The sequence below is a fragment of the Pongo abelii genome, chromosome 18 (assembly GCF_028885655.2).
Source record: "Pongo abelii isolate AG06213 chromosome 18, NHGRI_mPonAbe1-v2.0_pri, whole genome shotgun sequence".
NCBI lineage: Eukaryota > Metazoa > Chordata > Mammalia > Primates > Hominidae > Pongo > Pongo abelii.
In genome coordinates, this window is record NC_072003.2 from 20421405 (window position 1) to 20447863 (window position 26459).

The 26459-nt window shown below is 56.1% G+C and overlaps 2 protein-coding genes and 1 long non-coding RNA gene across 10 annotated transcripts in view; 1 reads left to right on the forward strand and 2 right to left on the reverse strand.

Annotated features, from left to right (window-relative positions):
• Nucleotides 1-26459, forward strand: part of LOC129050924 (ubiquitin carboxyl-terminal hydrolase 31-like) — a 363751-nt gene that overhangs the window by 123240 nt on the left and 214052 nt on the right. The window lies entirely within an intron of this gene.
• LOC100935736 (ras GTPase-activating protein 3) overlaps nucleotides 1-26459 on the reverse strand; it is a 107209-nt gene that overhangs the window by 65440 nt on the left and 15310 nt on the right. For both annotated transcript variants that reach the window (XM_063717192.1, XM_063717193.1), the window contains exon 2: nucleotides 2075-2192. In XM_063717192.1, coding sequence (XP_063573262.1) covers nucleotides 2075-2192 — 118 coding nt within the window. The remainder of the gene's footprint in view (nucleotides 1-2074; nucleotides 2193-26459) is intronic.
• LOC134760372 (uncharacterized) lies at nucleotides 17093-25589 on the reverse strand. The gene is made up of 2 exons (XR_010137722.1): nucleotides 19497-25589; nucleotides 17093-18517 (listed from the first exon to the last, which is right to left on the reverse strand). It is a non-coding gene; the product is annotated as an uncharacterized LOC134760372 (long non-coding RNA).

Here is a 26459-nt window from a genome sequence, read left to right on the forward strand (position 1 = left end):
GGTTGATTTGTGTTTTGCCCTCACACTACAGGGGCGGCCAGCCCGCACAGCCCTCCAAATGGACAGGGCTGCCGGCGTCCACACTAAATGGCATCACAGTTTTACTCTCTTGGAACTGTCCCACATGGGTTTCTCTTTCTTTGCTATCAGTCTTTTGTTGTGTGTGTTTTGGGGTTTTTTTGAGACAAGGTCTTGCTCTGTTGCCCAGGCTGGAGTGCAGTGATGTAATCATGGCTCGCTGTGGCCTCCACCTCCCAAAGTGCTGGGATTACAGGTGTGAGCCACCACACCCGGCCAGAACCAGGATTTCTATTTCTAAATTCTTCTGAAATATCTGAAAGACAATGGGCCCCCATTTCTCAACCTCACCTGAAAGAGAGGTTCCCAAACAGACTCTCCTCTCACTGGCTCTGATTCAGCAGGTCTGAGAGGATCCCAGCCTGATAAAGACTGCCAGTAATTCTCCAGGCCTACAATCCACAGGCCTCTAACAACAGACCATTTAAACACAGAACGGACTTTTATCCAGGGAAGCTCCAAAGGCGCTTCTGAAGGGCCCGGTCATGTCTCTTCCCATTTTCTTCAGAAGAACGGCTGTGCCCAGTCATCACCATGGCAACCCCAAGACACTCTCGCAAAGCCGGACTGGGCGCCTGACAATGCTCCTCAGCCTGCAGTTCTTTTTGACGAGTTATTTCAAAGAACCAGGAGTGTGCATTACCATAACACAAATGACTCTCACTCCTCGGCCTGGAGGGCAGCTGCGCCAAAGCCTTCTGGAAGCACTGTCATTGACAGAGTGATATGAGCCCCAGTCTCTCCGGGGCAGGAGACCCCTCACAGTTTTCTAGTAGGTAAACTCACCCAGTCATCAGCATGGGTTGTTCATTCCCACTTGGAAGTAGCCAGATGCGAGGACATAGTTCTTTAGCTAAACATGTTCTCAAAATCAAAATAGCTGTTTTGATCAAAGCACACGACCCACGCTTCTGAACTGAACGGTGGAGTCACAGCTACACGGACATGTTCTGTGATCCCCAATAACCCAGCTGCCCATGCTTCCCCCGAGGCCGCGGCACTGAGGCCCTGCCTGGCACACGCTCCCCGGCTTCTCTCTTCCCACCCCCGACATAAATCGCCGTGACTTCCTGTCCCTGTGCATATCCCACACGTGCCACGTCCTGGTGTGCAACTGCAGTGGTCCTCGGAGTATGGCCTGGCCGCTTTGCTGGAGCTTTTCAGAAACACAAGTTCTGGTTGTGCCCTGGACATGCTGGGGTCGGCACCCACATCTTCACACGCTCAAGCTGAGGGGGAAACTTGTTGATTTTAAGAGTTTGTTTTTCTTGGCTGACTCCTCTCTTCCTCAAATCATATCAATAAACACTTTCTAGGCCTCTTACCTCAGTTAACACCCATCTTCTGTATAGCTATTTTAGAAAATTTTACAGGAAGAAAAAAGCTTTCTTAGTACTTCCTCCTCTCTAAATCCTTAATTTGTACTCTTTTGTGGAGTGCGAGCTTCCCAGTTCATCTCTAATTAAAAAGCACTCCTACGAGTCCGCACAGGGGAGCCGCCACCTACATGCACTTCCTGGACAGCGGGAGCATTTAGCCAACACCAGTTCACACCCACGCACCACCAAGGGCAGAAGCTCAGCTGCCTGCACACCAGAGCCCCAGGAAGCATCTCCTCCTCAAACTAAGCAGCAGGAAAATGGGACAGTGATGTACACACTCAGGACATTGTCTACACGCGGGAAAATGGGACGGTGATGTACACGCTCGGGACATTGTCTACATGCGGGAAAATGGGACGGTGATATACACGCTCGGGACATTGTCTACACACAGAAAAATTCCCTACACACGGGAAAATGGGACGGTGATGTACACACTCGGGACATTGTCTACACACAGAAAAATTCTCTACACGTGGGAAAATGGGAAGGTGATGTACATGCTCGGGACGTTCTCCACACGCGGGAAAATGGGAAGGTGATGTACACCCTTGGGACATTCTCTACACCAAAGAAAACACATCAGTGTCAAGTAAAGCAACAGAAGACATTACCAGAGTGACTTTTCCACAATTTTGGTCCTGAAAACCTCCTCCTGGTCCAGGTTCACCGTGCAGTAGCAATCCTTCATCTTGCTTGGCCCCGGGTAAGAGGGAAGGTTTTTGGCTTCACCTAAAAAATAAAAGCGACATACATCATCAGCAGCGTAGAAATGTTTGTTCCCTGCTCATCGCAGACACATTTCCGAACAGTAGATTTACTTCACAGCCATACGCCAGCCTTTGCTTGTGTGCATTCACTAGCTCTCTATAAAGTCTTGGTTTTTTTGCCACAAGTCAAAACGTGGATGTGCTCCCCACGTGTACTGCCGAAAGGCAAGGGACACACACGCCACCCTCAGATGCAAGTCCCGCAAGCAGGGACCCACCAGCCTGGGACTCAGGATTGCTGTGTCTTGTTTACCCGCATTAGTCCTTTTATTTTAATTTTTAACATACAATTTTCCATCTCTGACCTGTTCGAGTGCACAGTTCCGTGGCATTAACCACGTTCACCGAGTTGTGCAAGCATCACCACCGTCCTCTCCGGAACACTCTCATCCTCCCAAACGGAGACTCGGTCCCCATTCAACACACTCCCATCCCCCTCCTGCTGTCTCCCAGCGGCCCTCACCCCACTTTCTGCCTCTGTGGATCTGACTGCTCTGGGGCCTCACGTCGGCGGATCCACAGGACGTGTCCTTTCAGCCCGGCTCACTCTACTCAGCAAGTGTCCTCCAGGGTGGCCCCTGCTGTGGCTGCTGACTGGATTCCCTTCTTTCTTAAGGTTGAATAACTTTCCATGATGCAGAGGGATCTCGTCTTGCTTATTCATTTATCCACTGAGTCCCTTTTTATATTGAATTTTATTTTATGATATTAGGTCAAAGTTGGAGCTAGAATTAAAGGAAAGAGCTCTTTCTTGTGGACATGAGTTAACTGTAAACTCCAGCTGTTCGAATTGCCAGTTAAGAGAAGCGTCCCAGGGAGACCTAAGCTAGGTCCACGTCTCCCTCCCTCAAGCCCACAGAGACGCCACCTGAATGTGCTTGAAGGAAGTGGAGCCAGTTCCTGGCTGGCCCTGCAGAAAACACCCCTGATGCCGGACTCCTTGTTTGCCTGGGGTCAGTCTGGAGGTCATAACTGAACCCCAGCTATGACTTCTCTGCTGGAAGCTTGGAGCACGCCCCAGCGGCAAGCCTAAGGGCCCAGTTTATCGGAGAATAAGGAGTGAGCAGGAAGGGATGAGTGACAGCTGTCAATCCAGACAGCGGATGCCCAGTTTAAGTCCATTCTGTAAAAGAAACACCTCAAACACACTCGCGCCTCCCCAGGGCCTTTTCTGCCTCCGTCATTTGGCTCTAAAGACGCCTGGCAGTGGTGTCTCAATGACGCAGGATGAGAGGACAGATGCAGGCACAGGCACCACACTGAGACCACACCAAGGCTCCTGCTGGTGCCACTCGGGGCCACATCACCTTATTCTTGTTGAAACAAACAAAATCAAAAATGGGAGCAGAGTACAAGTTTCTCAGAACCCCACTTCCACCACTCTGTGCTGAATGTTTCGTATCAACTCAGCAAGCGCACACGTCATGGCTCACATGGGGCAGCTGGCTCATTTCAAAGACGCCAGTTTGCAAACTGGCACGCCAGAAACTCCAAAGGGCAGAGAGAAACTCAGTTTGAAGCTTTTTAAAGACTTTTCGTCCACAATATTAACCTGACGCACTGTGAGAAGGAGCAGAAGCCCCAGGGTCTGGATGAAGCCTCCTGTGTCCACGCCGCATATCTGTGGGTGTTGAGGTGCCGGCAGGCGTTCCCAGCAGCACCCGCTGCTGCCCACATGGAGCAGGTCTCAGGGTCTCAGTGCTTGTGGCCGTTTCCTGCCAGTGCCCCCAACACACAGTCTGCCTCTCTGGGCCTCAAAGTCCTGAACTGCAAAAGCAAGAGACACAGCAGCTCTCGAAGGCTCCTCCAGCTCTGAGATATCTCTAATTCAAAAGGTTCTGGAAGTTTTTATTTTGGGAGTAATTAAGGAAGCATCAATGATAATCGGTTGGTGGGAAAAAGCAAATGAATATTTCCTGATGGGCACTGGACCCTCAGAACACCTCAACACGGCAACTCTCCCGGGACGCGCCTTCTTCACCCGCTGCATGGGAGAACACAGCCAGGCCGCTACGAGGCACCTGGCTCCAGGCCAGGCCTCAGCTCAGTTATCAAATGTCAAAAGACAGGCTTTCTGAAGGTTCCCACCAATGTGAAGGTCCCACACGCAGGCAGCACACGCACACACATGCAGCACACGCACACACACGCAGCACACGCACGCAGGGTGTGTGATAAGTTCACAGGCACGAAGGGGCGAGCACGGCCAGCGAGCTTCTCCAGAGAGGGAAGGGAGCCTGGGGGATGGCAGCTGAGGTTCCCGGAGCACACACAGCCTTCCTGGTTGCCGCGGCTACCCCTGAATTTGAGGGCAGCCACAGCACACCCAGCAAGTCGGACAGGGGCCCCTCCAGCCTCCCGGCCCTGTTTTGGAACTGATAGCTTCTGCAGCAGATAGAAGTCCTTATCCTCAAACACAGCTTGACTTTGCTGACTTTCCTTCTGACACCTTTACGGTGTAACCTGATGCTGACCATATTTCCCTTGGGATTTTATTGGGGTTTTTTTTGTTTTTGTCTTTGGGAGTTTTTTGTTTTCCTTTTGTTTTCTGGGATTTCTTTGTTTTTTGCAACAAATGAGTGTAGATATTTAGCTGTAAGTTCCTGTGTTTCTTAAAAGGAGAAAGAAAAAAGCTTTTGAAAGTCCTGTGGAAGATGGTGTTTGTGGATAATATGGAACTGAGATGTGTTCCCACAGGGCCTCAAATCACAGCAGTACCAGCTGTGTCTTCCGAAGGTAGACGCTGCAGGACGGAAACACACAAGCTTTCCCTGGACTCCCTGTAAGACAGACGCTGCACGACATGAAAAGGCCGGGTCTCCCTGTGCTGGCGCCAACACACCGGATTCATCCCTCCCTGCCTCCCTGCCTCCCTGCCTGATGATGCCCAGTCCCACCGCACTGGCACCAATGCACCGGATTCATCCCTCCCTCCCTCCCCACTCAACGATACCCAGTCCTCCCACACTGGCACCAATGCACCAGATTCATCCCTCCCTCCCTCCCTACCCGACGATGCCCAGTCCCCCCACACTGGCACCAAGGCACTGGGTTCCTCCCTCCCTGTCCGACGATGCCCAGTCCCCGGCCCCAAAACACACCAGGTTCCTCCCTCCCCGCCTGATGGCCCCGTCTTTACCGCCTTCTCCCTGCTCACTGTCATCTGGGGCTGAGACTCTTTCTTTTTAATCTACTTTTGCTATGATGCATTTAATAAAAAAAAAGAGGGGGGACAAAATGCAAGCCCATTTCCCTGCCTCAGGCTTCTGATGCCATCACCTCCAGGGCATTGGTTTTGTTTCCAACGGTTAATAAAGCATTGAAACAGAAAAAAAAAAAAAAAAAAACTCCTGAGAAACATCCTGGTTGCTATGACGACAGTAACACCAGGGAGCCTGCTGGACCCACCAACATCCAATGAGCTGCTCAGACCAGGAGGGCTGGAGCTGCTACAGCATGGCCTGGCCATGTCACCCCGGGGCCTCTCCATGTGCCACATGCACCAGGACTGAGCCTCTCCCTGCAGCCCCACAGCTGAGCGGGATGGGGGCTGCCCCACCTCCCAAACAGCTGTTTCTTCTCCACCACACCCCAAACAGCTGGTTCAATTACCTTCACCAAAGGTGCCTGTTCTGTCTCTCTTAGAGGAAATGTGTTTTCTCTTTTTTTCTGGTGCACAGAGACGTTCATATAAAAAGACAAAGCTGTCTGTGGTATACAGTAAGTGCCAAATTATCTGTTGCATGCATGGATGAATAAATGAATTAAAAGAAAAGTAAACTGGTTTCATCCTAATAGCCAAATAAGTAACAGTTCTCATGACCACTTTTCCCATGGACCGTGTCACTAAAACACATGCGGTGTGTTCACCAGCTGGCAGACCGGTGAAGACAGCCAACACAGCACCTCGCATCGGCTCTGAAAACTCAACTAACAGGAGTAAAAGGCAGCACTTAAACACATTTAATGTAAACAGCATAACACCGCAAAACCTGATTTCCAACTCCAGGGATCAGGCAGTGAGTAACAAAAACAAAGGCCCTGATCCGAAGTGTCAGGACTCCCACGCCCACAGCAGCCCTTCTGGGCCGTGGAGGGAAGCTGCACCCTCAGGGTGAGCACAGGCCCAGCCCTGACCGAGGGTTAGGGTGCCCAGGCTTCCCTGGAGACCCACGCAGGGTCTCCAAGTGCTGACAGCGAGCTGTCGGCGTGGCCCGCAGCACCTGGAGCCACACCCCTGTACCCGGGAGGAGCTGTGAGGGCATGGGGAGGTCTCCACAGACCCCACCCCGTGCTGCTCCTCCCTGCAGGCATCCCGGGGAGGGCCCTCAGGTGGGGCTGGCCTCATCTGCTGCTCAGCACAGCAGCGGGCGTCTCCCAGGCACTCAGCAGCTCAGCTCAGCGCCCAGCGAAGAGGGCGAAGGAAGGAATGAAGGCAGCCACGGGTGAGGATGAGGGCCCAGGGCTCCACTGAGCAAAGCTCCTGGCACCAACCCCGACAGAAGACGTCCTGGAGAGGCCAGGGCTGTGCTGGGACTGGCTGCGTCCACCCAGGTGGGGCGCTCTTCTCTTTCCCACGTCATCATGGCGTTTTACTCAACTACAGGTCGGCCTCACTGAAATAACGCGGAACGGGTGATGGCGACGGCCCCAGTGCACGGTCCAGCGAAAGCAACCCCTTTCCAGCAATTAAGCCCAGGGCCCGTCGGGGAAGGAGACCCTGCGGGAGAACTTGAGGAAGTGTGGCTCTCAAGGCTCCCAACCTCAGCCTTTTAGTCCTCCCAACACAAAACATTCAAAGGGGTCTAAAAATTTTGCTAGGCACACAGCGTCTTCTAACAACATAAAGTATTTACCAGAACAATAGTCTTGTGCCTAAACTATCTCAATAAATGATGAACAGCCCCGTCTACTTTGGGCTATTTAAAAGCCTGGAACAGCGACCCCAGCCCCGGCCCCTGGGATCCTCACTCGAACAGGTCCTCCTCCAAGCCCTGGCAGGGTCTCAGTGAGGCACAGAAGCCTCTGTGCCATGCGTGGGTACAGACCCCTCTCCGGGCTCTGAGCTGCTGACTGCAAGGCCCGTGTGCCCCCTGGCTGCTGTTCGCCTCTGGACACGGGGGCTCCGTGACTGGCCTCTGAGTGGGCCTGAGTGCCTGTCCGCACCGGCCTCCCCACCCGGCACCCTCCATGGGACGAGGCCGCACATCTCGGTGGGCTGACTGTGGCGCAGAGGCCATAAGAGGAAGAGGTGGGGGGGCCCCGAGGCAGGGGACACAGCGTCTTGAGGACACAGCATGACGCTGACCCCCACGACCCCTGGCAACACAAGTGCCTTCCCGAAGGGCCTGCAAAGCTGCCAGAAACAGGCAGAACTTGGTGAGGCCGTGGGAGTGGAGTTTCCTCTGGGCCGAGTCGAGGGCAGGCAGCACCTGCTCTATCCTCACGCTCAGGAGGGGCAGAGGCCGCTGGGCTTGGATGGAGCCAGGCCCAGGCCTTGTCCAGGGCTCTCCAGGGCACCATGCTCCTCCCTCAAGAGGACTCCTGTGGGTTATGAATGACAGAAGCCCAGGCTGCCATCCTCAAGCAAGGCACCCCCCGATCCTCCTGGCCGGGAGGGGCTGCTGGGAGCCCCTGGCACCAGTGGGTTTCTGTGAGTGGTGGAAGGAGGAGAGGGCTCTGTGGGCTGATTCCAAAACTCCCTGGATGACACCACCTGCCCAGGGAGGGCCGAGCACTGCCGTCCAGGGGGTCTGCCCATCGTCCAGTCTCCTTGAGAGCACCTCCAGTTCCCTCCAGCCTCCACGGCTCTTCAGAGGGCACGGGAGGTTCTGCTGAGGGGCGGGCGACCAGGGCTAGGTGTTAAACCCTCCCAAATAATGGACACATTCAATGTAATTGAAACTTTCACCACAGGGAGACTAAGTCTATGGTGACAGGGTGGCGGGAGGGGTCCTAGAAGGTGCCCACTGTGCTTACTGGAGGCCTGACCCTGACAACGGCTGAAACAGGGGTCTCCCCCAGGGGCCACTGAAACAGGGGTCTCCCCCAGGGGCCACTGAAACAGGGGTCTCCCCCAGGGGCCACCTCCCAAGGCACGCTTGGTTGTCACTATGGGCTGTGCAACTGGCATCTGGTGGGCAGAATGCAGGGTGCCTTCTGTTCAGTGTCCCGCTGCACACGGTGCCCCAGGGCACAGGGCCGTCCACCTAGAACACCAATAGTACCGCACGGCACAGGGCCGTCCACCTAGAACACCAATAGTACCGCACGGCACAGGGCCGTCCACCTAGAACACCAATAGCGCCCCACGGCAGAGGGCCATCCACCTAGAACACCAATAGTGCCGCATGGCAGAGGGCCGTCCACCTAGAACACCGATAGTGCCCCACGGCAGAGGGCCGTCCACCTAGAACACCAATAGTGCCACACGGCAGAGGGCCATCCACCTAGAACACCAATAGTGCCACATGGCAGAGGGCCGTCCACCTAGAACACCAATATTGCCACACGGCAGAGGGCCATCCACCTAGAACACCGATAGTGCCACACGGCACAGGGCCGTCCACCTAGAACACCGATAGTGCCCCACGGCAGAGGGCCGTCCACCTAGAACACCAATAGTGCCACACAGCAGAGAGCCGTCCACCTAGAACACCAAGAGTGCCCCACGGCTGAGGGCCATCCACCCAAAACACAACAGTGCCCCAGTTACATGCTCTTGGTGCAAATGACCCTCCTCTCGTGCTTGGTGCAAAGGCTATTAGAAATGGGCCACAGGGGAGATGCTGCCACATCACGCCAGAGATTCATGCATCCCAAGACCCAAGTGATCCCTAAACATTTAGGAGGAGACCTGGCCTTGGAGCCAGGTCAGCCAGAAGGTTGTCCAGGCCGGGCCTCCCCAGGGCTGCCCAGTCTCCCGATGCAGTATAACCCTCAAGGCGCGGGGGCCGCGTCACCCAGCACTCTGGAAATGCTGTCCGCAGACCACGGCCACCAGCACGTGCACTCTCGTGGTTCCGACTGCCTGTGATTCCAGCTGGTCTACGATGAGCCGCTGGCGAAAATACTTCAAGTCCTGAGATGAATGGAGCAGCAGTGCCTCCGGAATATCCTGAGAAACACGACTCCAAACCCTGTCAGCTGGTTCTAACTGTGCTCACTCTTATAAACAGGTAATAAAATATGGGAAAGGTGATTGCAGACAGGGGACCTCTCCTCCACAGAGGTGTGTCCACCAGGAGACTGAGGCAAATCCTATGGGTTCAAAACCGAAGTTTCACTGGCGGCTGAAAACACCCAGGGAATAATGAGGAAAGAGAAAGTAAAGGTGGGCTGAAATGAAGCCGCCCTTCTGAGTTCACAAAGGAGCAGAGACACACCGGTGCTGCACAGGAACCCTCAGGGCCCCCGTGTTCCTGGCGCGGCAGAGCCTGCCCCGCATCCAGGCTGCATCTCCTGAAGCTGTGACTCCTCTCCTGCGAGTCCACACACAGGACCTCACACCCGCACTCACCGGCTGCGGCTGCACACACAGGAGAGCTTCTCACAGGAGAAATGCCCGGACCCCACCCAGAGATTGCCATTCTTTGACTAGGAGGGGGCTCCAGGCAGTAAGAACAGACATTCATCTTGATTAGAAAGCTTGCAGGTGGTTCTGGTGCAGCCAGGACTGAGAGGCATTACTTACTGCTGAGAACTGAGAAGGTGTGAAGATGCCCCCACCTCCTCGCCCCACTCACCAGGGAGCTGCGGGTCTCACAGGGGCTGGCAGAAGGCCCGAGACGTCCACGTGTGAGACGAAGGACAGCACCGCAACAGCAGAGCTGGAGCTGGAGCGTCTGCAGGTGCCCTGGTTTGCCTCACGCAGTACCAAATTGGGATTGGGAACCCAGTGATGCCTGCACACATATCGGCTGCACCTCAGGAGCAGGGCCTGAGCCTCAGGAACCCTAGTCTCTTATAACGGGCAGTGGCAACAATGCTGACATCTGCCTCAGATAGAGATGCTTTCTTCCTGATCACGGACAGTGGGCAAACCTCCCTGTGCTCCGAGGCTCCGAGGCTGCTCCCCGGGTGGACACACACCCTTGAATGGAGAGTGAGGAACAAAGAGAACTGGGTCTTTCTCCCTCGACGCACGGCACTGAGAGAAAACCATGAAGGACGTCTCCCAGCAGCGTCCCGTCTCTGGAGGCAGCTGCAGAGAAGGAATGGGGGGCGAGGAAAACAACTTTCCTTAACCCAAGCGAGGTTTAGTTCACACCCAGCCTGTATGCGAAAGGGGAACGGACAGGCCTGGGGCTGCACCCCCAGGTGGGTGGTCCCAACAGAGGTTTAACAACACCTGGTTCTCCAGGGGAAAAATGCATGCATGAGCTCAACTAGGTTAACTAAGTCATACATTGCACTAGTGTAAAAGATGTGTAGCACACAACTCACAAAAAATAATGAGATACACAGTCCTCTATTTCAAACTCACAGAGCTAATTGATTTTCACAGCAAACTCTTGTCTCTAAGCCAATCCTGGGCTGCATTTAACCAGGATTTGACAAACGGAGGCAATGCACCCTCTGCTAGCTCGTTCTCAAAAAGTGCGTCATCACTGAGTGTGTTACGTGTCGACCATTAAAACATTTCTCCCACTCATACAAATTATATTAATTAGGCTGACACCTCTTCTGGCTTCCACACTGGGAATGCTGGAGCCTCACTCATTCATCAATGTCACAAGCAACTTTGTTGAATCAGGTAAAGTTTTAAATACCAGAAAAACACTGTCTTAATTTTTTGTGCTATTGCAGTGTAACCGCTATAGACAAGATTATTCAATTCAGGTTAGCAAGATTAGATGATCAACAAAACCTTTGTTCAGACATGAGCTCAATTTCCTCCGACGTGTGGCCCTTCCTGATTTCTGTGGTGTGAACATTCCTGGCCAACGGCAGCCACCAAACCTCTCCGCACTTCTGTTACAGACAAGTCAGAGAGGCCCAGAAAAAGGGACCAAAATTGAAGAACCAGGGAATTTCAGAGGGAAAGGAAGGGAAAATCCAACTGGCAAGCAGACCTCTGGGCCATGTGCTAGGAAGGGGTTGTGCCCAGCGAGGTCTACCCCCAACCAGGACGGGTAGACAGTGGCCCCAGCACGCCCTGCATGCCCTGCACCCCCTGCACCCCCACGGCCCACCAGGGGCCTGCACCTCTACAGGAAGGACAGAGGGAGGAGGAACCCCTCAGGGCTGGAGAGCTGCCAGCCACTGCTGGTGCTGGGCCCCGCCCCGAGACAGTGTCTAAGCACCACCCCATGGACAATCTGAACCTCGAGGGGCCTGATCCCGGCCCTGACCCATGCCAGGGGCCCCAGCCGGCGCTGCATGCCAGAGATCCGGGCTTTCCTTGGCAAACACGCTCGGCTGTCCTTGTTTCCAAGTCACCCCTGTTGGTAAAACAGTGAAGCTAGCAGTGAAATGCACAAAACCCGAACAGCCCCAGAGTTGGAACTGGAACCTTCCAGGGAAGATGGCAGTGTCTAAGTGTCTCCCTTAACTGCTGCAGGTGCACCTGGGGTCCTGGGGGTGGACGTGAGAGGCTTGTGGGCCCTGAAGTCACCTGCTGGATTCCAAAGTGGGCCATGCCAATGGCGTCTGGAAAACATGGAAAATGCCATTCCCAGAAAATGTGGCACATCATTCACCCTGGACCACAGCACGAGGAAATCAACTCACCCTGGACCACGGCATAAAGACAGACAGGGCCCTCTCATCAGAAAGTGGGGAGCAGAGGTCTCAGTTTCCAAGGGCCCCACAAGCGACGTCTGCAGGGTGAAAGACCCCGTGCCCAGCACCGAAGGACCTGCCCGACACACAGCCCCCAGCCTTGAGCGGAGACCCCCAGACTGCAACAACTGTGCAATGCACATGACCTCCCTTTGGTTGTGAGTCACAGGACTGTCTTAAAAAGAGGGTCTTCTTCCAGTGCCAGAAAACAGAAAGACGGGGGCTGTGAAGCACAGGATCCACAGCAGGCGGGGGGTAGGCGGGCGGGGTGTAGGTGGGCAGTGGGCAGGCAGCGGGCTGAGAAGCAGAGCAGAGCCCCAGCCAGGAGCCCAGAGGGCGGCAGAGCAGGAGGCACCGAACCAGACCGTCGGACCTGTGCTGTGGGAGAGCGAGAGTGAAGGAGGAAGAGAGACGGAGACAGAGAGACGGTAAGGGGGAGAGGGACAGAGAGACGGAGGCAGGGAGGGACAGAGAGGGAGTGAGACCGCTTCCTACAGGAAGAACCAAGCTCAGGTCCCACCCTCCCCCGGAGCCTGGTGCAGCTGCGTGGGATGGGCAGGAGGTGCGAGGAGCTCTGTCTCTGACGTTTTGTGCCAGCACTGCCCTCTACACACACTCTCAGGAACCATCACGACCCCATTTTGCAGAAGATGCTGAGGCCCAGGGTGGTGAGCAGGCCACACGGCCGGTGGCAGGGGCAGAAGTGGGACTGCAGCCCACCAGGTGGTGTCATGGCCAAGGCCGCAGCGTCACTGCCCGTCCTGCCTCGCCTACCCCCAGGGCAACGCTCCCAACTAAACCACCTCTGTCCTATGGTCTCCGGGGCTTCCTGACCCCTGGGGAGGGCAGCGAAGCCTGTGGAGGCTGGAGTCCTGTGGGCTGGGGGATGACAGGAAGACCAAGTCGTCTGTATAATCGCCGTGGACACAGCCAGCAGTGCCACCCACCCACCCACCCACAAGGCAACACGGGGCCTGAGTCCAGCCCCAGGCAGGTGGGCTTCCAGAGTTAGGGTCCCTGAACCAAACCACCCCTGCTGCTCGCTCACCTCTAAGAGTGAGGCTGCAATGCTGTCAGCCAAGGATGCTCACGTGGGCAGCTCCGGTGCAGCCGGCCCCAGGGGGAGAAATGCAGCTGTGGCTGTCGTGGAGGTGGCTGTGGCCAATGGCCGTGACTGTTGCTGTGTTTGGCAGAGAAGCCAGGTGCACTGGCTCTGTGCTTCAAGGAGACCTAGAGGGTGTCCCCCAAGTCGGCCGGAAATGTGTGCACATTCGCCCTACCCCACTGTGCACCTGGCCCAAGTCGGGAGAGATGCCCAAGAGACCACAGCCAGCTTCAGCACAGTGAAGGCTGCCTTGGCCCTTCGGGGTGTCTGGGAAGAGCTTGGCATTCTCTCTGGGGTAGCTCTCACCCTCGCAAAGCACAGAGAACACCAAGAACCCCAGACACACGCTACATCCAAAGGGAAGGTTGGGCGGCTCCCAGACGGGGGGACGGGCGACACAGAAACAAGCCGCCGAGGAGCACCTGACAGCAGAGCCCAAGTCTCGGTTCAGCACCGCCACTCCCGATGCGTCCACGCTGCCCCAGCCACAGACACCCACAAGCGATGAGATCTGAGATGCCACCACACCCTGGCCAGAGGCTCAGCCCACAGCCCACACCCCATGACCTGTACCCACAAAACCTGTAGCTAGCAGGAACCGGCCTCTCTGCCTGACCCTGTCATCAGGGGCGGGAACTCCGGTGGCAGGCACACCCAGCGCAATTACAGGGCGAGCATCCGATGCCCTCCTAGTGGGCTGGCCACAAAGCCTCTCATCAGCCGCCCCGTGGAGAACCACAAACAAAAGCCTGAACCGCCCGAGATTTGGCATCTCAATGGCACCTTCAGAATAGGAGAAAATAGCAAATCAAAACTTTGGTTTTCCGTTCCTTATTTACGACTCAGGACAAGACTGCCTGAGAGAGCATCAGACTCCAAGTGCAGGCTGCAGTGCAGTGTCTGTTCTGGAGGGGGGGCTACCCCCTCTGCAGCCCACACACGCTCACCCCCTCCCCAGCCCACACATGTTCACCCCTCCCTCCCCACACACGCTACCCCCTCCCTCCCCACACACGCTACCCCCTCCCTCCCCACACACGTTTACCCCTCCCCTCCCCACACACGTTCACCTCCTCCCCTCCCCACACACGTTCACCTCCTCCCCAGCCCACACATGTTCACCCCTTCCCCTCCCCACACATGCTCACCCCCTCCCCTCCCCACACACGCTACCCCCTCCCCTCCCCACACACGCTCACCTCCTCCCCTCCCCACACACGCTCACCCCTTCCCCTCCCCACACACGTTCACCTCCTCCCCTCCCCACACATGTTCACCCCTCCCCAGCCCACACACATTCACCCCCTCCCCAGCCCACACACGCTACCCCTTCCCCTCCCCACACACGTTCACCTCCTCCCCTCCCCACACATGTTCACCCCTCCCCAGCCCACACACGTTCACCCCCTCCCCTCCCCACACACGCTACCCCCTCCCCAGCCCACACACGCTACCCCTTCCCCTCCCCACACACGTTCACCTCCTCCCCTCCCCACACATGTTCACCCCTCCCCAGCCCACACACGTTCACCCCCTCCCCTCCCCACACACGCTACCCCCTCCCCTCCCCACACACGCTCACCCCCTCCCCTCCCCACACACGCTCACCCCTTCCCCTCCCCACACACGTTCACCCCCTCCCCAGCCCACACACGTTCACCCCTTCCCCTCCCCACACATGCTACCCCCTTCCCTCCCCACACACCCTCACCCCCTCCCCTCCCCACACACGTTCACTCCCTCCCCTCCCCACACACGTTCACCCCCTCCCCTCCCCACACACGCTCACCCCTTCCCCTCCCCACACACGTTCACCCCCTCCCCTCCCCACACACGCTCACCCCTTCCCCTCCCCACACACGTTTACCCCTCCCCAGCCCACACATGTTCACCCCCTCCCCTCCCCACACACGTTCACCCCCTCCCCTCCCCACACACGCTCACCCCTTCCCCTCCCCACACACGTTTACCCCTCCCCAGCCCACACATGTTCACCCCCTCCCCTCCCCACACACTTTCACCCCCTCCCCTCCCCACACACGTTTACCCCTCCCCAGCCCACACATGTTCACCCCTTCCCCTCCCCACACACGCTACCCCCTCCCCTCCCCACACACGCTCACCCCTTCCCCTCCCCACACACGTTCACCTCCTCCCCTCCCCACACACGTTCACCCCTCCCCAGCCCACACACGTTCACCCCCTCCCCAGCCCACACACGCTACCCCCTCCCCAGCCCACACATGTTCACCCCCTCCCCTCCCCAGCCCACACACACTACCCCCTCCCCAGCCCACACATGTTCACCCCCTCCCCTCCCCACACACGTTCACCCCCTCCCCAGCCCACACACGCTCACCCCCTCCCCAGCCCACACACGCTCACCCCTTCCCCTCCCCACACATGCTACCCCCTCCCCTCCCCACACACGCTCACCTCCTCCCCTCCCCACACACGCTCACCTCCTCCCCTCCCCACACACGCTCACCCCTTCCCCTCCCCACACACGTTTACCCCTCCCCAGCCCACACACGTTCACCTGAGTGTTGCCAACACCAGTGTCAGCAGCCCTCACAGGAAGGGTGGCCCCCAGGCCCTCGTCGCCCCCCATGCCCAGCCTCCACCTCAGGCCATAAACACCCTTTGGCCAATTGGCGCACCCTCCTCCAACAGACTGTGACCTCCCCAAGCCCCAGAATCCCTGGAGATGGAGAGCACGCCTGGCCCCCAGCCAGGGCAGGTAGTCTCCAGGGCCAAGCCGTCACCTCAGAAGGGTGGGTGGGGCTCTCCCCAGGTGGAGGGCAGGTCCGGGACTGGGAGGACCCCCACGCAAGCCCCCACCCCGCCCTTGGGCTCCAGCCTCATCCCCAGCAGCCGCCAGCCCTCTGAGATGCCAGGGTGCCATGGACCCTGCACCAAGAGGTGCTCACTGGGCAGCCGTGTGACCAGCAAGCAGAGGCAGGTTCACAGCAGCAGCAGAGCTCTCCAGAGGCAACTCCACCAAGGGGTGCCGCAGAGCTCTGTACCCCCAAATTTATGAGGAGCCCGACTTTGGGAGGGGACACCTAGGGGAAAAGGGCTCAGGAGGCCTCAGCCAAGAAGGAGCAGCACCGGCAGCCCCCCTCCTCCAGCACGGGGACAGGGACTGCTGGCATCGAAGCTCCTCGCCTGCCTCCTGCCTGACAAGGCCACAGGCACATCCGGGGCCAGCACTGACCAAACAGACGCTCCCTCCACCTCGCTTCCCCCAGCCTGAGGCTGGATGGGAGGCACTGGCGTCTACAGCAGACCCACAGCATTCCAGAAATGACAGAAACCAGGCCAGGCTCTGAGCAGCCCGTCCGTCGTCCTGACACCTGACCATGACGGCATATTTACAGTGTCTTCTCAATCTTTGAAAAATATTTTTAAGAGAACATGAGAATAAATCAATACTCCAGTGGCCTAAGGAAGTCAGCTAGCTGTGAAACTATTATGGTAAGCTACACAGTGAGGGGAATCAGCTTGGGGGAAAGGAAGCGGGCATTCCACAGTGCGAGACTCTGACACCCAGAGCGCCTTGCACCTGCCCTAAGCCGAGCAGTCCTGACCCTGCAGAGCTGCCATTCCGCTGGGGCCATGGCAGGAAATCGCAGGCACTGAATGGGAGGAAGAGGATGACCAGGTGTTGGGATGGGTGCGCATCTCAGAGCAGCACATGGCAGCCTCTGGATGGGTGTGCATCACAGAGCGGCACACAGCAGCCTCTGGATGGATCACAGCCTCTGATGGGTGCATCACAGAGCAGCACATGGCCTCTGCTGTCTTTTCTGATGAACTTTCAATAATACATAGAAACATATGGGTTTAATGTTTCCTGTGTGTGTTTACAGATGTGTGTTTAATATTGAATGTGTGTGCGCGCACTGTATCTCCACGGGGCAAAATAAGAATGGAGAGAAACTAACGCAAAGAAAGACGCTAACGTGCTAGGCTTTCAGTGGGGACAACTTCTCATTCTTGAAAAGTTAAAATTAGCTTTTCCAAAACATCTATAAAGCAACAGAAATGCTTACAAATTTAACAGCATTTGAGATTATTATAAATAAAAATGTTAGGTCTAACTTCTCTTTTGCCAACATTTCCTTCGTTTATATTAAATATTGACAGTCAACTCATTACGTGTAACAATAATGGCAATTTTTCCTAATGAAGTTTAAACATAAAATATAAAATGTAATGTAATTCGGAGCTTTGTAAATAAATGCCCATTTTACTTAGCGTAGGTGTAGAAAATTCACACACAAGTCTCACTTAGAACATGCTTCCCACTCCGGAGCATAAGCCCCTGGCGTGGGGAGGGGTTGGGCTCTGTCTGAACTGATCACCACCATTGCTTTATTAATTGTTTTTGGTTTAACACCTGAATCAGCTGGGTGCAAACTATGACACACGTTACAAAACCACCTGTCCATCCTCCATGCACATGGAAGGCACATGGCCACAGAAACCAAACTATACGCTGCGTCCCTTTTAGAAAGCTCTGCGTATGTTTAAAATTAAAAGTCTCGTAAGGAAACTATTTTTCTGTATTTTAAAATGTTCTTAATTCCAAAGAAATAGATATTCATTCCAGCCAGTTAAGTCTCCAGGTAGAAAAAGTTAACTTTTTTCCCTCCCTCAGCCAGGCCCCCCCCAGAGCCGCAGTGGCGAAGACAGCCTGGTGTGCACGCCCCCACCTCCTCTCTCATGTGCATGGCCACACCTCCATCAGATGTGCAGGCATTTCAACATGGCAGTCTCCATCCAGCCACGGTCTGCGGACAGTGTTCAGGCTCCAGCCTTGACCCTGGGCACCCTGACCCTCACGGGGGACGTGGCCTGTGTGTCTGCCTTTGTGTCCTGGTCCTCGCAGGGGAGGGGCCTGTGTGTTCCACCTTCATGTCCTGACCCTCGCAGGGGACGGGCCTGTGTGTTCCACCTTCGTGTCCTGACCCTCGCAGGGGACGGGCCTGTGTGTCCTGCCTTCATGCACCCTGACGCCATGGGTCTGATTTTCCCACGCTGGAGGTCTGCTTCTGAACGGCTGCATCTCCTCCTGAAGGGGAAGCCGTCTGTTCACCCATGTGCCTGTCCTGTCTGAGGCCTGGGCTCTTCCTATCCAAGGGTTGGGGGCTGGCCTTTCCCTCATGACGCAGGCAGGCGGCCGGGGCTCCCCGGAACTCCAGGCTGCTGCGGGTGTCCGCTCTGCCCTGGGTGAAGCTCTAGAAGATTCCTGTGGAAGCGACTGTGTCTAGGGGAGCCCATTCCCCAGTTTAAAGGATGTCCCCCACCATGGCTATCCACATGCCCAGTCCTCTCAGGAAGTTCCAGGCCGCCAGGATCAGAGGAAGCAGAAGCCGCTGTCCTTCAGCAGGGCCCTGCAAGAGCAGGATGAATCAGCGGGGCCATTCAGAACAAGGCTCAAATTACTGCTGTACTTTTCAGAATGGAGCCAGGCTCAGTGTTTCAGAACCAGAGGCTGACGTGGATCAGCTCACGCCCGGCCTGGGACCTGAGCCAGCGCCTGAGTGCCACTCTCCACAGCCGCCTCAAAGGCTAAGCCTCTCTAAGCCTGCTTCCCCGCCGGCATGGTGGGGGTGGCCCTGCAGGATTCCCTGAACACTACGAAAAACCTGAGCCCCGCGTCCGGCCACTGGATAAGGACCTCTCCGAGCCTTTCTCCTTCCCACTCATTCCCACCCCCAGGCAGGAGCAACCAGCACTGAGAAGTCCTGTCATCCCCACAGCCCATCATCCTCCGTCATCCCGTCCATCACCCTGCATCTGTCACCCCACAGCCCATCATCCTCTGTCATCCCCTGTCCGTTACCCTGCATCCGTCATCCCCCATCACCCCGCATCTGTCAGTCACCCCGTGTCCGTCATCCCCTGTCCATCACCCCATGTCTGTCACCCTGCATCTGTCACCCTGTGACCATCACCCCTGTCTGTCACCCCACATCCGTCACCCCACATCCGTCATCCCACGTCCGTCATCCCGTGTCCATCACCCCACGTCCGTCACCCCCATCCATCACCCCGCATCTGTCATCCCCCGTCCATCACCCCACATCTGTCATCCCATCTGTCACCCCACATCCGTCATCCCCCATCTGTCACCCTCCACCCGTCACCCCACGTCCGTCATCCCCCGTCCATCACCCCACGTCCATCACCCTGCGTCCGTCATCCTCCGTCCGTCACCCCGTGTCCGTGATCCCCGTCTGTCACCCTGCATCCATCACCCCGCGTCCATCACCCCACGTCCATTATCCCATCTGTCACCCCATATCCGTCATCCACATCCCATCACCATGGTGCTGTTTTCTTGGTGCTAGAGCAAGGTGGGATTCACACCTTGTGTGCACAGCTTCTGAGTCACTGGGTGGCTGGGCACAGCCTCACTCGGGAGCAGGGACCCACAGAGGGTGTGGTGATGACACAGCCCTCGGCTTGCTCTCCAGCCAGGAGTTCTTCTGATACCTCGAGGACACTCTGGACCCTGTGTCTGGGTCCCAGCCCTTCCGTAACAATGTGGCTCCTCTGAGTCAGTCACAAGGAAGATCCAACTTAACACAGAGAGTTTTTCCCAAACAGCAGAACTGGCGGCAACACAGGCATCCTGCAGTTCAGTGCACCACACGCAGCGTGCGGGTGTCGGAGGGCGAGGCTGCCGTGGGCTCCCGGCGGATGGTGGCAGGGCAGGCCCAGGTCTCTATCACAGCAAAGCCTCTCTATTCGGCCCCCTCCGCCTGTTTACAACCTCAAGCTGGGTCAAAACCCCAGGGGTACTCAGAGGGAGCATTTCTCCCCAGCTGGATTCCTTAAGCCAGAGGGCAGGCAGCAGGGCCCTGGCCTGACAAACACACACGGGCCCCCGACCACGAGCGGCTTCGTGATGGTCACAGGATGTTCCGGTGGCTTCATTTTCAGTCCACACCTCTGGTGCCAGGGTCTTGCTCGGCATTTGTGTGAACGGCGACCACGTGAAGCCTCTGTCTTGAGAAAAGTGTAAACAGCAGCTGCCTTTCAAGGCACTGAGGCCTTTCTCGAACTCAGTTCGTTTGCGCTGCGTGGTTCCCAGTCCAAATCCTCAGACCTGTTCACAGCCTCCTCTTGCCTCAAGCATCTTAGAGCTCCACTCCAATCCACACCCCAGCTGCCTTTTACAAAATCGCAAGCCAATGACAGCTCGAAAATAAAGTGAGAAAAACACTGACCAACATTTACTCAGCGCCTGTGGTGGGCTGCGAACGTTGACACAGGGTCCTCTCTAATCTTCTTACATGCAGATCAGCCACGAGGGCCACGAAGAGGGGAAAAGCGCAGCTGAGCTGTTTTCTCTTAAAGCAACATAAACGTCAAAGCAAAACTGGAGCCCAGGACTCTCTGACTTAAGCTCATCCTCCTTCTGCTGCATCCCGGCTGTGCACACCCGGAGACCAGGCCCTCGAGCCTCCAAACGCCGTGAGCAGCCTCCTCCTGCTGTGGCTTCCAAAGAGACACCACCAGAGGCGGGGCTGGCGCAGGGCCACGAGGCAGGGGACTGGGTCTCTTTGACCGGGGGTGGTCTCACGGCAGCACGAGGCTCAGCATCGTGTGGGTCTAGCTCTGGGACACGAGGCAGCCCCCAGAACACCCTTGGGGCGCAACTGCCCGGTGAACGTCCCGTCTCCTCAGCCACCCACAGATGCTGCCACAGCTGCACCCTCAGGGCAACGAGCATCTGGCGGAGCCCAGTGAGAGCCGTGAGACACAGACCTCAGGGCCAGGCCCTCTCCCCATCACAGAAACCTGACCAGTCACACGTGGCTGCAGCTTGGGTGGTTGGTAAAAGAAAAATTATTCCTTCTATAACCAGAAAAAAACAGTGAATCAACAGAAACAGAAATGCTCAGAATAAAACATAAAAAATCTATGTCAGTGGGACAGAATTCAGCAGTGCCCAGGAGGACCTGGAACCTGGACCCCTGCTCTGGGTCCATGGGCTTACACAGCTGCCAGGACCAGGGAGAGACAGACCTGGGCCCCTGACCAAACCCTGTGCTGTAACGCCCGCAAGGTAGATTTTAAGTAATTTAAAAATTATCAAAACGATAACATTTCATGCCTGTGAACATTACATGCGACTCAAATCTCAGTGTCTGAAATAAGGTGAAATGGATACAGCCCGGCTCACTGGACGGCACTGTGCCTGCGGCTGCTTCCCTGCACAGCTGCATGACCCCTGGCCCCACACAGGACAGGTTCCGCGCACTCGGCGGCCACCTTCCTTGCACGGCTTCTCAGGAAAGCAGCAGGCAGCTGTGGCCCAGCATAAGCCGGCAAAGCACTTCTCTCCCACAGCCCCGTTTCCTCATCAGCAACAAACACAACAAGCTTCCTCCCCTGGCTGCTGTGAGGACCGACAGCCCCTCCTGGCACCTGCACAGGGCGTGACACACACATCACAGCCGTCTTCACCCGCTCAGCCTCCCTCGTCCCCACGGCCCGGACCGGAGCCTCAGAGCACCAGGACACACCCATCCGGACACCGGCAGGTTTGACACCACAGACTGTGCTTGGCTGGGGAGTGAGAATCCTCCTGAGAGAGCCACGGTGTCCCAGTTGGGGGGCAGCAGAATGAGGGTCTGGCCGTGGGCCCCAGTCGGGGGCTGAGCCACGCTCTGGTCAGGAACGACATCGCCAGACACTTGTCATGATCCAGGGCTGCTCAAAGTAAAAAAAACCCTAAAACTGCAACATGGAATGGCACAAACGAGCTACAGGCCAAGTTCCAACGGGCTGAGCCTCAAATGAGCTGCAGGCCGAGTTCTAACCAGCTGAGCCTCAAATGAGCTGCAGGCTGAGTTCTAACCAGCTGAGCCACAAACGAGCTGCAGGCCAAGTTCCAACGGGCTGAGCCTCAAACGCGCTGCAGGCCGAGTTCTAACGGGCTGAGCCTCAAACGAGCTGCAGGCCGAGTTCCAACGGGCTGAGCCTCTAAGGAGGGAAACGTCACTTCCTGCGTCACACAGAGCCCAGCCTCTCCACGTCCACTGACAGCCTTGGTATTTGCAACTATGTCCATGACCATCTCTGTTTCTCCAAAACAGCCTCTAGCTACATAAGCTGTTCAGAAAACCTCACGTGTAAAGCAGAGAATGTCAAACCTCCATCTGTGGTCAGGAATTAGGACATCCCCAGCTGCAATTTGAGCAAAAACGGCGCTTCCAGAGGATCATCGGATCCTGTGTCTTGGTTGGGGTTGGGGCCCATCAACTTAAAATAGCTTCTGTTTATGCTGGTGAAGGAGGCACAGACTTTGCCCTAATTCCAAGGAACAGGCGAGGGTGGGAGCTGTAGTGGAAGAGATAAAAGCAAAAGGCAGATTCGCCCCTTTGTGTGGTCCCGTAAGTGACACTGTCCCTCCCTCTCCCTGGAAACAGCGGCCCACAGGCACACCCCCAGCACCTGGGACAAGGGCACACCAGGCTAATTTTTAATCAGATGGATTTAGTGATAGCAAATAAAGAGAAGGAGAACAAAACCCTCAGCCAGGCTATTGTGAATGGGTGTTACCAAAAAATGGCATTAGCAGGGCACCAGGGGCCAGGCCAGCTCCAGGCAGCCCTGCATCTGCTCATCAATCCCCAGAGTCTTCCAGGGGACCCGGGGCAGCCGGAACCTGACCGGGTGGAGGATTTCCACCATGAGAAAGTCAGGGCCCTCCCCGAAGGAGCAGGAGCTCTGCAGGTGACTGTTCGGGAAGTTGGTCTGCTCCTGATACTCCGCAGGAAGAGAATCGCAGTCTTTAGACTGGGGTCTCAGATTTCAGGTGGATGGGAACTCTCTGCAGGGCCTGTGGAAAGAGAGATCCCAGCCCCAGCTCTGTAGGGGTGGGGCCTGCCACGAGCACTTCACACACGTGCCCGGGGATGCTGGTGCTGCAGGTATGGGGACCCCGCTAGGAGAGCCCCGGGTTAAGGGTTGGTAACTGGAGAATGGGGTGGGGGTATGCCAGTTCTCCCTGCTTGCCCTGGTCCCACACACTCAGGCCTCTGTGGCCAGCGTGGTCCTCCTTTCCCACAGCCAAGGTGCCCCAACTGCCAGCGTCCACTCCCCTTGGGGAAACAGGGGACACCAACATCCGAGGCAGAGGCACCGCTGTGGGCTCATCTCTCAGCTCAAAGGGTTTCCAAGAGAATCCTAAGCAAAAAAGCAACACTCCCCGTTCAGAGAGTGAATCAGAGGCCAGCAGGAGGCTGGGAAGGTGCTTAGCTCAGGGAGGGCTGGAGGGTGGGGCTGGGAGGCACTAAAGCCCTTGGGGCTCAGAGAAAGGCCCAGCCCATCCCAGCAGAGGCCGACCAGGACTCCAGAGTGCGCAGAGGCCCTGCCATGCACGGGAAGCCTTTCCTGACTTGTGGGCAGGAGCTGGAGGGCTGGGATGATCCTAAGGGGATGCTTGGCCATAAGCCACACGCCAACTCCAGAGCCCAACAGCTGCTGCCCATCCTGGGCTGTTTCCACGGATGAGGCTTCTCTGAGTGTAAGTTTGTCTGCTTAGCCACACCAGCCTCCTCCTGGCACGTCGTCTCTCACAGGCACCTTCTTCCATGGAGACTGGGGGCCTCAGACGGCTCCTCCCGACAGGGCCCAGCACTTGGGCAGACGCACCTGTGGCTTGAGCTCAGCACAACACACAGTGGCTGGCGAGGAACGGAAGGAGAATTTGAGAAATGTATCTAAAATGTCAAGCAGACCTCTGCTACATTCACTGGGAAGAACCATGTTGCTTCTGACGAATTTCTTAAAAAGAGAGAAAGATGCCAATGAGAAAACCAGAGGGGACAAATGCTACCCGGGAATGTAAAACAGTTGCCATCAGAGACTGGCTGGCTCACACCGCGTCCATCAGCCCACCCCACCACGGCGAGCATCTGAGATGTCTGTAGTGTCTGCGATGTCCATACGGCTTGCACCACGTCCATCAGTCCACCCACCATGGCGAGTGTCTGCGATGTCTGTAGTATCTGCGATGTCCATGCAGCTCTCACCATGTCCATCAATCCACCCCACCACGACGAGCGTCTGCGATGTCCGTGCAGGGGAGAGAGACCTGCCCTATCCTCAGCACGGCCCATGTGATGTTAGAAAGGCAACCGCAAATTCAGCTGTGGAGTGCAAAACGAATTTCCTCCTGTCACACGCTAACTTTCTGTTCTGGATTTCCTGGGGTTTCCTTTATTAGACTTGAGTCCAGAACTCCTCTGGAAACATTCTCTGGGATATCTCGGCCTGGCAGGCAGGGGGGTGAAGGAACGGGGACACGGACGGATGGAGGGAGATGAATCAATCAGCAAATGCTCCTTGCACATTTCCTAGCTCTGTCAGCCAAAGTGAGGTCTGACCACAAAAGCTACCCATTCACTTGCTAAATGGTACAAAATGGGCCCAGACCCTCATTTTACCTTTAAGTAAATAACAGCATATTCTCGTCTGGTTCTTTAAACCACACAGGCCAAAATGAGTTGAGCACTATTATATATTTAATTGACTCATAAAAGCAACTTGTTTTTCTTCATCCTTCGCCAACCTTTGTTTATGAGCATCCCTTGATAAAATGTGGGCAGGCTTTCATTGTAAACCCGAGGGCAGGTTAAACATGCTCCCTCCAAAGCTTACTTGGCGTTGATTTTTCAGCCACCAGTCTTCATGTGCAGGGACAGGGCAGAGTCGTGACCAACAGTGGAAAGACCCACAGCTCCCAGCTCTGGGGACGACGGGGGGTGCTAAGCTGGGAAATTCCCAGGCACGACCCCTGGCCATGGGTGAAAGCACCCCCAGCCCCACCCCCAGTTGTGAGCTGCTGCAGGTTCCCCAGCCCCACCCCCAGTTGTGGGCCACTACAGGTCCCGGCAGGAGAAGGCCTCTCCACAGAGAGGTCACTGAACAAGGCACAGGGACAGGTCTGGCCGTGTAAAAATACTTGGAACCCATGGGAGGCTTTGCGTGTGGTGTCATCGGCAGCTTCCATTATGTCCAGTGGCAACATGTTTAAGGCCCCTGTGCCGCCGTGAGGTAGCAGTTTTCCCGAGCATCTCCTGGCTGGGACGGCTGGTGAGGATGTGAGTTCAATAAATGAACATGCCACCTTGGTGGCACAGAGGCTGGACAGTCACACCCACCCTCGGCCCGGGCAAGGCCACGTGTCCCACAAAACATAAGGCTTGGGTTAGTGTCGGGCACGCGGGGGAGGCGCCTGCCTGCGTGAAGGCTGGTCACAAGACAACTTCCCAGTTTACAAAATGGTTAACTGATTCATTAATACTCACTTCCTGTCACAAGAGACTCACGCCCTAGAGATAAAGCCATCAGAGGCAGAGCGCAGGCCTGGAAGCAGCTGGTCATGTCCATGCCCTCTGCAGGCCGCGTGTCCCCCGCACTGTTGCCTGCTGATTTGGTGGCTCCTCCCATAACACACAGCCTCCTATGTATGTTTTTACCCTACAAACACTCTCTAACCGGTCCAGAGGTCAGAAACAGCCGCAGTCTCCTACCTCTATTGCTTCTCAAGGGAAAAGCACAGCCTGGAATGATGAGGAGCCCCCACGCCTTCTCGGTCTCCTGTAACTACGTTGCTACAGATGTATGTGTTTGTGTGAAGCTATATTTAAATGTGAGATTATTCTTCTTGGTTAATATTTTACTTTCTGTCATAACCAGCATGCTTAAAGAAGAAACCCAAACGCTCTGTCAATGGGACACGTGCTCAGAGGCCGCCTGCAGTTGAGGCAGGTGACATTCTGGGGTCCCTGGGAAGTTGTCATCACTCTGCTGACATGAGTGTGGATGTTGAGGCCTGGAGGGTGACAGGTCACACAGCCAGAGCCTGGCAGCAGCGCAGGGGTGGAACGCCCGGTCCCCTGCAGGCCTGTGCCCTCTCAGCCAGCCTCGCAACGCGCAGCTAACGCTCTTCAAGAAAACATTCTCTGGAGGAATCCTGCTGGTCCTGAAGCTTTTGGCCTTGAGAAGGTCATCACAGACACCCCTCCCCTCGGGCCAGGCCTGCTGTCTTGTCTGAGGGGCCCTATTTTATCTGAGGTGATTTGCAACTCTGAAACAAACATACATGAAATAGAAATACCGTCCTCCCTATTAACCTAGAGACCCCCATCCCTACCCCTCCCTATTAATGCTTTTTCATAAACATGCCGCATTCTGAGGAATCCAAAAGACTCCAGCGTAGGACAGACCACTGTTCCAAGCCCCTGGGAAAGGGGAAACTGGTGACTGAGCAGCGCCCGTCAGAGCCGTTAAAATGTGAGGGAAAACTGCACC